General features: G+C 34.3%; 1 protein-coding gene across 4 annotated transcripts in view; it reads left to right on the top strand.

The window, feature by feature from the left end:
• The first annotated feature begins 2,526 nt into the window (after positions 1 to 2,526).
• Positions 2,527 to 13,470, top strand: part of Aln (divergent protein kinase domain 1C) — an 80,080-nt gene continuing 69,136 nt past the window's right edge. Inside the window, exon 1 of one of the 4 annotated variants that reach the window (XM_076801762.1) lies at positions 2,527 to 3,013. In XM_076801762.1, the coding sequence (XP_076657877.1) occupies positions 2,868 to 3,013 (146 nt within the window). In that variant the 5' untranslated portion in view covers positions 2,527 to 2,867. The remainder of the gene's footprint in view (positions 3,014 to 13,470) is intronic. The other 3 variants (XM_076801763.1, XM_076801760.1, XM_076801761.1) reach the window with 3 other exon arrangements.

Raw genomic sequence — 13,470 nt, 5'->3', positions numbered from 1 at the left:
ACTTTATACAGTTTAAATTGCTTGCCTTATTCACGCTAAAAATTCCTAACACCATCTCTACTGAATTCTTATTACTATTTATGAGGCATTGTTTGCAAATTTCGTTAATTTGATGACCCACTGCATCTATGAGATTACGTTGATTATAATTGTAAGAAAGGAATACATTATACATATTAAGATTATACATATTATTTTATTACTGAATAAGAAAGTTGAATTATACTCGTCAAAGTCCAAAGCCATAATCGATTGAGACGTTACCGAAATGCTGTATGCATTAATTATCGAATAGCTTTTTGTTCAATGCGATGGAAAGAAAAATGAAAAGAGAACAAAATAAAATTTAGGTTGTAACTATAATTTGCATCATGTCATCACAAACAATGCAGGTAAGTACGAGTATTTTAAGTTTCAGTCTTGCGGAACTAATCCTATATAGCAATCTAATGGGACGTAATTCAATTTGATCAATGACCTGAAACTAGGAAAGTATTATGAATCAATAATATGTAGAATATCCATTTTTTACGGCGTATAAAAGCACAAGCATAAGTGAAAGAAGAAAATAATTGCTCACACGTGATTAAGACTACATTCGTCAATTTTTTCGAATTTTAGTGCTAATATATTTAATTTGCGTTTACTTTTCATATTTGAAATAAATTTTTTGCTGATTACATTCAATACCATTAAATAACGATATTTGCTATAATGATTAAATATTAAGTAATTTTTTTCAAAAAGCAACGCTAGAATGTAATCAAAATTGAATCTTATGAATATGTAAACAATTATGTAGACAGTCGTGTAAATAATCTAAATTTTTGTATATAAATAGTGATCATTGATCTGATTATGAAACATTCGCATAAAAAAAGTTAGGAAAGAAATTGCTAACAAAAGGTGAAAAAACTTAAGGAAGAATTGTATTCGTCATTACTGGAGAACTTTACCATATGGGACAGAATCAAATTAGTTTTGCTTTGTCACAACAATATTATTCATAGCTAGATTACCAAAACATCATACTAAGCGCCCATTTTAGTATAGCGTTGGTATGTTAAAGATTCTTCGACCGGGATAATTTAGGCCTGACGTAATATTGCGGTCTTTTCTGCTCGGGCACTTGATTTGTGACAGTTAGTGCTTATTTTAACATCAGCCAATGTCGAATTTACGATTATTAAACATTTTTAGTAATTAATTATATTTCCGTTAACAATGATTTTTTCCTAATTCCTTTTCTGTTACCGAATTTCAAATTTCGTCGCTGTTATCTGAATTCCGTGCTTGGCGGATTATAATTATATACTGAAATTCTATTGTATGCGCATAACGGAACTTTCACATTTTCTTGTTTCAAAACTGCAGTTACCTATTATTAGATAGAAATTTTATGTTTAAATTATGCTAGATACGCATACACTCCAGTTGATAATTTTTTATATTAGTACGGTCCAATAGCTTCTTTTGCAATTATTATTCAAAGGAAGATTTGCAATCTCTTTTTTAATATAACACGGTCATGATGAGTTCTTTGACTAGACTTCCGGTACATAAAGTGTTTAAAAACGAGTTGACGATGAATCCATACAGAAACATTGAAAATTTGCATCCACCATGATAGCACACCGCCCAAGCGGTGTATTAATTTAATATTAATTTATTCAAAATGTTGTTAGAAGCATTAATGCGCTGTAATAGTGAAAACCTTGCCTGCTATACAGGGTGTCTCAAAAATGTTGCACTTCCTTGGAAGGGGTGATCCTCGGGGTCATTTGAAGAAAGCTTTGCTAAGGAGTTATTAACGAAAAACACAGACCAATCAGAGCGCGACAACGGCGGACGGATTCCGGCACGGCGACAGGATCCCTCCGATAATAAATGTTACTGTTTATATGTTCTCTATGTTTATTACTGATGTTGAATTCAAATTACGTCGAATAAGCTTACTGTGAATTGATTTCACGATAGTGGTATGTTAGTATCGCGAATTATAATACATGGTTCATAAATTCTTGCAAAAAGGGCGACGATAAAAGAAAAGTTAGCGGAATCTTCAGGAAATATGAACAGTCACAGAGAAGAGTCTTCAGAAAAAAGAGAGACTCTTTGAGAGTCTTCAAAGAGTCTTCATTTATGAAGAGTCTTCATTCGAGTCATCTATCTATGATGTAAAATATGCGGAACGTATTCATTATGAAAAATATGTATTCGCATAAATATTCGCAGTCTAAGAATAACAAACTGTCCAACTAACATTAATTTTCTGGTTGTTCAATTGACTTGGTATAGCAAGAAGATTTTTAGCACATACGGATACTATTACCGTACCAACAAAAATTTGTTAAATCTTCAGTTTTCTTTTTCTTACTCTTTTTAACGCGTTAAAAGGTATTTGATGAGATGAACATTTGTTGAATTAATTCCCCTACTTTCAAGAAACGGTCCACCGTGAGTCGCCCCAAATTCAAATTAGCCCGTGCTGGCCGAGTCTAAAGGCATGCGGGCATGCGCACAGCCGTTCGCGGAGTGATTCGCCGCGAGAGGCGCGGCGTCGCGACGCTGGCATGTGCCGCAGATTATGACGCATTGGCACAACCGTACGACACCGGTCGGTCGTGGAAGTTGTGTTCGAACCGTATCCCCCGCGAGTGAAACCGAAACGAGTCGATCTGAATAACGAGCCGAGAGCGAGATGTCACGATGCGTCGTCGTGGGAGAAAACGACGACCAGCTGATCGTCGTTGAACGAGACCAACGGGCACGGTGTCCCATCACGACGGATTAGTGAAACAAAGGAAAATAACAGAATATTCGCTTACCAGAAGAGAATAGTGAGAATAGTGTTCGCAGGATCATGAATGTCCGACGACTGCCCGGTTTCATGTACCACTACAAAGCGATCACTCTCTTCGTGTTCTCGTTGTTCCTGCTGGTCGTCTACTTGCTCCTGCACTGGGGTATTATGTGCACGAATCTCGAAGCCTGGCGGCACGTATCCAACGTGGTGAGTTCTTTCGAATTGCACACGCCGGCCGACAGAGCCTACCCGTGCCCTTTTCTCGGAACACACACGCACACAGAATCGCGCATGGGGATTGTGTCGCGAAGGGTGCAAATCCAGGGTAGTAGAGCAAGGAGCACGGAAACCAGACGGGCACGCACGCGCCCTCCCGACGATCACGAAACAAACTTCTACAGAATACAAGCGGCCAGCCTCCTTGCACGCGTCCACACCGATCAAATTTGAAAACCTACTCTCTCTCTCCCCTCCCTGTCTCTCTCTCTTTCTCTCTCTCTCTCTCTCTCTCTCTCTCTCTCTCTCCCTCTCTCTCTCTTTTTGTGATCGGTGTTCACCTCTGTTTACAATCCTGCCATCGAGCCTACCGCTGCTCCAGCTATAAACAACCGGATTTCGAACGCGAAATTTGTTGTTAACTACTACGTGCTCAGATAAGCCGTGCAACTGTCAGTTCGGTGGAGAAATAATTACGGTTTTTACTCTCCTTAAATTTTCACGTCTGTTATTCTAGTATAAACTGTTGTTCTAATATGAACGTGTGCTAGAATTTTATAAAGCGCTATACTCGCCTTGCAAAACTGTCGGAAAGCAACTTCCTCGTTGATTTGAACGGGACTCTTTTTAACCGCGAAAGGAGGACGGTCGGATCCCTATAAAGTCGATGATTCAAAGCCGCTTTAAAGTTGATAACTCAAAACCGTAATTACTTTTACGTGAAGCTAATAGCTCGTCTACGTTTAATAATGAATACCGAATCTACAGTGCTGAATGCTACCAGTGTGTTGTCGTTTAAAAAGAACGAAACCGAATTTATTTACAGAAGGTCCAAAAAGTGTTTCAACACCAATGATTCGTGAAAAACCGTCGATATTTGAACTGTGATCATTTTGTTTAAAAAATTGTACAATGACGAACTTTGTCTCATTTTAAAGCTTGAGACTTCTACTTTCACAAACTGACATTCGGTTTTACCTAAAACAGTTTTTCACGATGTAACGGTCGGAAAACTTGAGATGTTTTTCCCGAAAATGCTACCAATTGAAAAATCTTTGAAAATATTAAAAAAATGTTTTAGTCGATAAATTAATCATAGATATGAAGATTGAAGCATCCCCTTTGCAACGACGTAAAAAACTTCATGTACGATTTTTTCAGGGCTGTTTTATGAAGCTTTGCATGAAAGGCGTAGTGCCAAAGGGTCTAGGGGGATAAGACAGGTCTAGCGGCCCCGGCGGGAATTTTATTGGTATTGTGTGGAAAACCATCATTTTAGGTTGAAAAACAATCCCCTAAAATTTTAAGTCGCTAACCCTTCATTTAAGAGTGATATGAGGGTAAACACCCTCAACTTTAACATTTTTTTTCTCGGTTGTTAATTAAGATATTGAGATGAAATAAAATCGAAAATATTCGAACTTACTTCCTTCATATCATATATTTTTTTCATAATTGTAATTAAATTATTAAGACTAGAAAAAAATTATTTAATTTTTAATTTTTTTTTAGGCGTGGGGGTGTCAAGCAACCCTTCGAGTGACCACTTCCAAAAAATTCAAGAACAATGTTCTGTTACCTATCTAATACGTACAAAAGTTTCAAGATCGTCGGATTGGTGGAACATAGTTAAATATTGAAAAACAAATGAAATTACGCTATTATAATAGTATAATGTGTAGTGCACTGTTTCTTACGACTAATTATTAATTAATAATTCTTATCAGGAGATTATGTCCCTCCTTGATCAATTATTCGCATCGTATTATATTCTATTCCTGTCTTCCCGAATTTGCAATATAAATAGACATTATGTAGGTGTAAAAGAAAAGTTTAGGAATCATAATATAGATTTATTCAATCTTCGTCACTATTTTCCTCAATTACTGGTACAGTATGTGTCGTATCAAATATATTGGTTAATATCTCCGCTGGTTTTACAATTTTCGATTTAAATCGCCCATGAGATAAATAGTAAATAATGGTAGCGACATGGGAGCAGCAACCTACTGTTCTGTTGCCATTAGCACAGTCGCATGTATATCGTGTAATTCCGGTATAACTAATCGCATGTGGTACATATTCAATGTAGCATTGATAACTTTTGCGATTAATATGTCTCGAATGAACTTTCACCCTTATAATATTTTTAGTTTCCTTTAAATATTCCATATTTAAAATATCATCATTCCTCATTAACTCCGCTAGATAGCATACCGCCTGGGTTAATTGAGGTACCTGTACATAATATTACATAAGTAGCATATAGTTTTATATGTGATAATGTTATACATATGCAAGAAAGTATGTTACCTGTGAATAAGATTTTCAAATCTTTCTCAGTCATTTCTGGAAAATCCATTACAACGTTGGCAGTCATTCGTGTAAATGGTTTTCTACGGCGATTTAATTTTTTTCCTTCTACTAGTTCCTGAAGCGTTTGTTTTTATCCGTTGATTCTTCATATAATCAATAATTAAATCTATTTCTGGATCTGTATCTAATCTTTTACCAAATTCATTGTGTAGAAAGGATGCTATTCGACACAATGATTTAAGACATGGTAGAAGTTTATTGTCTATTTTGTGGTGTAATAAACGATATTTCTGTGCAATATCGCCATGGACAGCTTCAACAATCCATCTTATTTTTGTTACGAAGCGTGATGAATTTGCTTCTGCTGTTGTCAATTGTGCTCGATTTCCTTTACAAGCTGGCATTAAAACATTATATCCTCTATTTTTCATATGCTCGACAACATCTCGAAAACCACGGTCCACAACGCAAAAATCATTGGGTTGTAAAAGTGAACTTATTCCGTTAGGATCTACTAATAAGATTTTCATGATTGACGCATCATTCATGGTACCATTAAATGGTCCTGCCGTGTCAATAATATATCGATTTGTTGTGCAAATTGTAAACGGTTTACATAATGATGTTTTCTTCTGTCCAGAATATGATTTCCTTCGATATACATTATTTTTACTTTTCTCGTGTCTAACATATGTTCCATCAAAAATGACTACTAATTCAGAATCTTTTATTTCAAAAAGTTTCCTTGGTGCGTACGCTGTTTCATTTAAAATGAGATCGGCTCTGGATTTTGTATTTATTCCGAAGTGATTTCCCAAAACATCCTTTTCAAATGCGTTAATTATTTGATGGAAATATCCTGACACTTGTTGTTCATGTTGCAGACCGAATATATTTTTAATAATTACTTTAGAACTGCCACTTCTAAGTTTAAATAAAAATATAATTAATGCTTGTTTCACAGTCGAGCGCGATGCAGCGGGTGTTTGTGATTTTGGGTTCAAGACCGAGCGAGTGTTGGGGACTTTTGAGTGGAAGTCGCAGAGAAACCGAATGAGTGTAAGGCCTCGCACAGACCTGAACATTTCGACGAACATTGCGCCGAACAGCGAACGAAACAAAGTCGACATTCATTTCGACGCGATTTTGCATTTCGGACGCTGTTCGGCGCGATGTTCGGCGCAATGTTCGTCGAAATGTTCAGGTCTGTACGAGCCTTAAGAGTGCCACGCTGAGAATCGTAGCCAGAGTATCTTAGAATCAATAATAAATACATATTATCATTAATCAAATGTACCACCAATAGTACTATCCCTACTTTATAATACCGTAATTTCATTTGTTTTTCAATATTTAACTATGTTCCACCAATCTGACGATCTTGAAACTTTTGTACGTATTAGATAGGTAACAGAACATTGTTCTTGAATTTTTTGGAAGTGGTCACTCGAAGGGTTGCTTGCTACCCCCACGCCTAAAAAAAAATTAAAAATTAAATAATTTTTTTCTAGTCTTAATAATTTAATTACAATTATGAAAAAAATATATGATATGAAGGAAGTAAGTTCGAATATTTTCGATTTTATTTCATCTCAATATCTTAATTAACAACCGAGAAAAAAAATGTTAAAGTTGAGGGTGTTTACCCTCATATCACCCTTAAATGAAGGGTTAGCGACTTAAAATTTTAGGGGATTGTTTTTCAACCTAAAATGATGGTTTTCCACACAATACCAATAAAATTCCCGCCGGGGCCGCTAGACCTGTCTTATCCCCCTAGACCCTTTAGAATAATGTGAGGTAATTTATAGGAGCTTTAGTCGACCGAATTTGTTTCCATGTTTTGTTCTATGAAATATTAAAGAAATGGTACAACAATTTTTAAGAGGTCGTTGCGGAGGGGAGGCTTCGATCTGCAATTCTGTGGTGGATTGAACGACGAAAAAAATTTTCCAATTTTTCCACCCACTACATTATGCGAAAATATCGTAGAAGAAAATAATCAATATCCATTGTCTCCGAAAGGAGAGGCTTCAAGCTATAAAATGAGTCCAAATACGTTTCTGTACTATTGATTTTTACAAAATTACCACAAGAAATACCGACAGTTTTTCCAGAATCGAAAATTTAGTGTTCAAATATTTTATTGTTCGATTGTATATGCTGGAATAAAAAAAACTTACTCAATAGTTTCCCACGAATTATAATTTCAATAATTGTGGCGTGAAAAATGTGAAGCCAGCTGCTCAATTCATAGTATGTAGTAGATTTAGTATTAATGTTAATAACAATTTAGAAAACCGCTGCGCTGTCCTCAACTTTTGAACTCATACAGAAAACAAATGTAATCAATCTCATTTCGGACTGAATTGCAAATTAGGTTAGATCTTTTTTCAAAAATAATGTACATATAAGGTTAAGATGATATTATACGAACCGAAAAAAGGGGAAAGCTAAACAAGAGCATTTGATTTAAATCAATAAAAAAATACGATTAAGTACATAATTTATTAAATGCTAATGATTTCAGGAAAAAGATGCACCTTTAAGTGAACTTTTTTTGATAACTTTGTACTAAGCGGCGACCCCTAACTAACATCGTTACAAACATTATTCACGATGTTAAAAATTTTCAGAGTTCTGTTTATCTGTTGGGTTTAAAATTTGAGAATTATCTTAGTTTCATCATTATTTTGACATTGACAATCGCCTTTCTAAGATTTCAAAATTTTTACATAACAGCAATAAATAATAATAAATAATAAGGTGAAGAATCTTCCTTAAAAGTTCGCACTAAATGTTATGATAAGTTGTTAGCTTTGGACGGCAGAGTTTTTAAATGTATTTGATATAACAAGGATTAACAGCGATAACATAAAGTCAATGTACAAAATGACAGAGTGGCCTTCACAGGGCGAAATCACGACAACAACTAAGTACCAAACGAGAACACAGTTCGCATGTCGCACAAAGTAAATCAGAATATACAAGTCGTGCCGATTACTTAAATGCAATTTCTAACACGTTAAAACATTTTAAATGTTGTCAACTTCCGTGAAAAATCTAGAATAGACACCGTCAATGCCGAAAGAATATAATATAGTTTACAACATATCTACGTTAAATCTTTTTTCAGTTAATTCGGTGTTTTATAGTTTTTATTATACTCTTTGTCTTCTTTCTTTTCGTAACTTTCATGGAAAAGTAGTCTACGTTTTTGATGTTTCAATAATATCTTAACCTCTTAAAGGTACCAACTTTGGTTAAATATAGTGACTTGTAAAATTATAAAAATAGAAATTACTGTGATAAATCTCGATTGTTCCATTTCCTTTTAGATTACACTCCACGACAAAACTATAAGACACCTACGATTTTAGCTAATATTTTACTAATACTAATTTTTTCGTAAAAGTTTTCGTTATTAATCAAAAGAATCAACTAAAGTACATACATTTCCATAGCGGCAATGTTGTTGAATTAGATTGAAAAAAGTTTCGTTAAAATTTCTAATTTTTGATAAAATAAGGAGCGACAAAACTATAAGACAATGTATATTTTATGTAAGAAAAAGTGGGTGAAAGCTAGTGAAAAAATTTTTTTTTATTTATTAGTAATGTGTTGTGCCATCTTTTTTTTTATAGTTTCCATTAATCGTTGTGGTATCGGTTTATATAAATTTTTTATTTGATCCTGACTTAATTTGGCCCATTGTTCTTCAATACGAACTTTCAACTCTTCCACAGACAAAAACTGTTTCCCATTTCCATATACAGCACGTGCCAAAATTCCCCAGACGTTTTCTATTATATTTAAATCTGGAGACCTCGCAGGCCATGGTAAAATTGGTATATTTTATGGTTTTCAAAATATTTTTTTACACATTTCGCTGTATACACAGCGACATTATCATGTTGAAAAATATAATTTTCACATGTGATAGTGCTGGCATGTCTCGTTAATTGTTCTTCTAATATTTATATATGTTTAATTGCATTCATGCTAGTGTTAATAAATTTTACATCGGATCTCCCGTGGTACCCTATTGCGGCCCATACCATGCAACATGCCTCCGCCTACTTGTGAACTTATCCGCCTATTTATGAAAATAGTATAAAAGATCATCCGGTCCATCTACATTGAAACGTTTTTCATCTGAAAAAATTACTTTTTAAACAGGGTTAAGTATGATCAAAAAATGATTTAATCGACTCATAAAAGTAGCCATCATTAACAAATATCAATCGTTGATCGTAAATAATAACCGTTAATTATTTACGTCATTCTTAACAATTTTTAATAGAAAATTGTATTGAAACTCTATTTGATTACTCCTTCCAGTAAATTATGCAATTTAATCAATATTTAAATTGCAATATAAAATAAGAAAAAACATTAGAATAGAAACGCGTTTATTTAGACAATATTTATAATTTTTGAAACATTTCATGAACACTATAATCTATTTCCAGATTTTATTGTTGTCTGTCCTATAAATTGTTTTGAAAATTATACTTCTGGTGTAATTGTACAGTATATGTTTTCGTTATTTTTTTTATGTATTTATTAAGGTCGCCTCAACTACTAGGTCATTAGCGACCACGGAAGAGCTGATAAAATTTATAGCAGTGGATTACATATATGTATATATAGTGTAGCGTGAAATGTTGTTTTGTTGAAAATGTTATTTTACTTCTATACTTGCTATTTTTCGTTTTAATTTCAATATAGTTAACCTACCTCCATAATTCGTAAAAAAGTACAGATTGTTTAGTTCGTCGAAAACTTTGATTAAGAAACAAGAAGGAATGTTAGCTTCACGTGAAAATCAAGTAGTTCTACTTGTTTGTAAACATTTGGTTACGATTGATATGACAACTTATTCGTAAACACTAGCTTGACACGCAAACTGCCGTGTCAGCTACATTTCGGTGATGAAACGATATGTTGGAACTTAAAAATTAATTTTTGTGTCAATAGATTGCGTGCAATATGCTCAGTATCTATAAAATGTAATGCTCGCAATTAATTTCTCAATTTTTGGTTTCTGGAATTGCTTTGGTTTTAGCGAATTTTTGAGGTCGCTAAGTCGTCAACGGGGTAAAAACGGACATTGTCATCTACCAAGTCTGAACGGAAAGATTATAGTTATAAATTCAGGTTGTCGTGACTGATTATGTGAAGTATGAAGGCATCTAATTGCACGCTTTGTGCCAGAACCTACTCTTCTATTAGATTCCAGGCATGGGACTGTTAGGTTGGAATATTAAGAACGGTTTACGTAATACGTTATTCAACGCACGCGAGCTAATGAAAAAATGTCTCTGTATTCTGCTTACTTCGTGTAAAATTGTCGTCAATATTCTACACTTTACAACGTTCGTTACTGGCCAAGAATAATCATTTCATTTCTGTAATAATTAGATTACAGAACTTCATAGAATTTTATGGTTTTGTAGTAGAATTTATGGAAACAAAAATCCGTTAAACTTATATGCTAGGTACATTATCACTGTCAGTGAAATAATATTGAAACGAAAGTATATTAGATTTAGTTGAACATATTATTTTTGAAATTTTCTCATACGGTATAAATGCATTTAGGTGTAGTGGTTAAACATGTCGGACACTATGAATATAATTACCTTGACCCAATCGACAATTATGACCTTTTCATTGTTCAGTGAAACGCGCATTGTTTTATTTACTTAAGTATCAAAATTATTAATTTCACTTTTCACGATTTCTAAATATATTATCTTGGTATAGCTGCGCATATGTGTTGAACATTGTGTACATGTGTTCAACTATTTCAAATGAAATTAATGTGTTTCATATAGGACCCTTCAAAGTTTAGGACCATTCTTTATTACTGTAAAGGTTCTCCATCAAGTAGGGGGAGTTTACGTCATCCCTTCACTAATTCAAGTTGCAATTATGAATAAAATAGAATACGAACCATCGAATTTTGAAATTTTTGCTTATTTTCAAGACATATTGATCTGCGCTTTGCCTACGAATCTTAATGTCGAAAACCATTCGTCCGATTGAATTACACTTTATTTTCATTTCAAGGTGCAAGATCTGATCTATTGTAACCATTAGACAGTGGATCATTATGCAGAATAAAAATTTTCTACCTGAATTGCAACAAACTCTAGCGAAATACAAGTTAATTTTCTTTCTTAATATATCTAATAGGTTGAAAATATTATAATAGTATTTTTTAATTTTTCTAGTGTTTTTACTGTTTTAAATTGCACATACTCACTTTTGTCATAAATGCATAAAATCCGCAAAAATTATGTTTGTAATATTTGAAATTCGAAAAACTTTTTAGGTAAAAGATTATATCAGATACTATTGCCAAATGTTTATACATAGGTACAAAGTTCCATATTATTAGTGGATTAGAAAAGTTTATCGTTTGCAGAAAGAAATTACAGAAAAGTAAACCCAGTGTTTTTAATCGATATACGTCCAAAACACGGGTCTAGCCAGGGACAAATATGAACCAGGAGATACTATTCTTTTCATGGCTCTTCACGGGGTATACACCGCGGCTAGGCATTTGGGACGTATATGGAGTAAACACTGTACATATTAATGCGAGTTCGGGGCATCTTCAATAAATAAAGCGTATAAAATAACGATAAACCTTAAACCTGAGTACTCAGCTTTGCGTCTTCCCACAATGGCGCACAGTGGGCGAAAATGCGAAATCGGTGCTCGAAAATGTAAAATTTTTTTTGTTTTAAAATCCGTTTGGTGCGGTCGGCTGCCCTCTTCAGCCACATCTATATAGCTGCCTAGGCGTCCTTTTGGCTTCCAGGCAATTTCGCCTCTTTTGCACTTTAGGCACTTTAGCCTACAGGAACACCGAGTAGCAATCGGACAAACTGTATCCTAAAAAGAAATGAACGAAAATTAAGAAAAGTTATGAAACAATACTGAAACAAGTATAACAGAAGGTCATAAGCAAAAACAACAACGGTAACAAATAATAGCAATGCAAATACTTACTTGTCTAAATAATATGTAAATAACGATGTGCAATAACGATGTGGAATAACGCTGTCCAAAGTCCCCAGTTCACAATACTCGACGACTCACAACACTAAGGGATAGTTCAGACACGGCGGAAACCGCGCGTTTGAACGAATATGAAGATGTTAATGTAAATAAGTTTGAATAATGTAATAAGTTTGAATAAGTCTAAACTAGACCTAACGAAATCGCTCGAAAGTTAGACGAAACACGGCCCTGAGCGGTTCTAGGGTAAGTGACGAGAAGTCCTCTGGTCACTCTGTGACCAGGTCCCTTAAGAACATGTGGTCCTTATTCTTTTGAGAGAGGCACAACCTTAGGTATAGCCCATAGAAAAGATCCCTAACCTTCGAAGCAGGAGTCAACGAATGCGCCCGTCGGTTTTTGGTACAACTTCTCTATATACAATATACATATATTCAACACATTTTCAGAACACAATAATTTATATACATATATTATACTGTATACAGGGTGGCCCACATAACTCTGAACAGCTCAATATCTCGAAAACTATGCCATCGATTTTAAAGTTCTTAGTCTTAAATTGCATGGAACTGAAGGGCCTTTCTAACTACATAAACGTGAAGTGCCCTCCCTTCCCTTTTAACGGTGGAGGGGAGGTACCTTTATAATTTTAAATGGAACCCCCTATAAAATGTTACATATTTAGATTCTACCGGAAAAAACAAGTCAATTTTGTCTGAAACATTTTTTTGTCAGATACTTCCATGATGAGATATAACAGTTTGAAGTTTCGAGTTGTAGGTACTTGAAGCGCTCGGAAATAGCGTTATGGCATTATACGCGCTTGAGTCCTTTGCTTATTCATAAAGAAACACAAACAATAATATTTACAATTCTTGAGTTTGACTCACTTATCTATGAAAACGTTTTCAGTTTAGAGCTGTTATTCAAGCAGTAACATTGTGATTATGGCTACTTTTGACAAGAAATGAACGAAGTGAAGTGATAACGAATGCCAAAAAAATTATCGGCGTGCAGCAGTGATGTTTTTTGAACGTTATGGGATCAAAAAATGTCATGCAACATTTCATAATTTAGAAAAGCGGCTTCGCGAGCAC

Source organism: Halictus rubicundus, chromosome 16 (assembly GCF_050948215.1).
Source record: "Halictus rubicundus isolate RS-2024b chromosome 16, iyHalRubi1_principal, whole genome shotgun sequence".
NCBI lineage: Eukaryota > Metazoa > Arthropoda > Insecta > Hymenoptera > Halictidae > Halictus > Halictus rubicundus.
The sequence above is the reverse complement of the archived record's forward strand: the minus strand, read 5'-3'. Positions and strand labels throughout refer to the sequence as shown.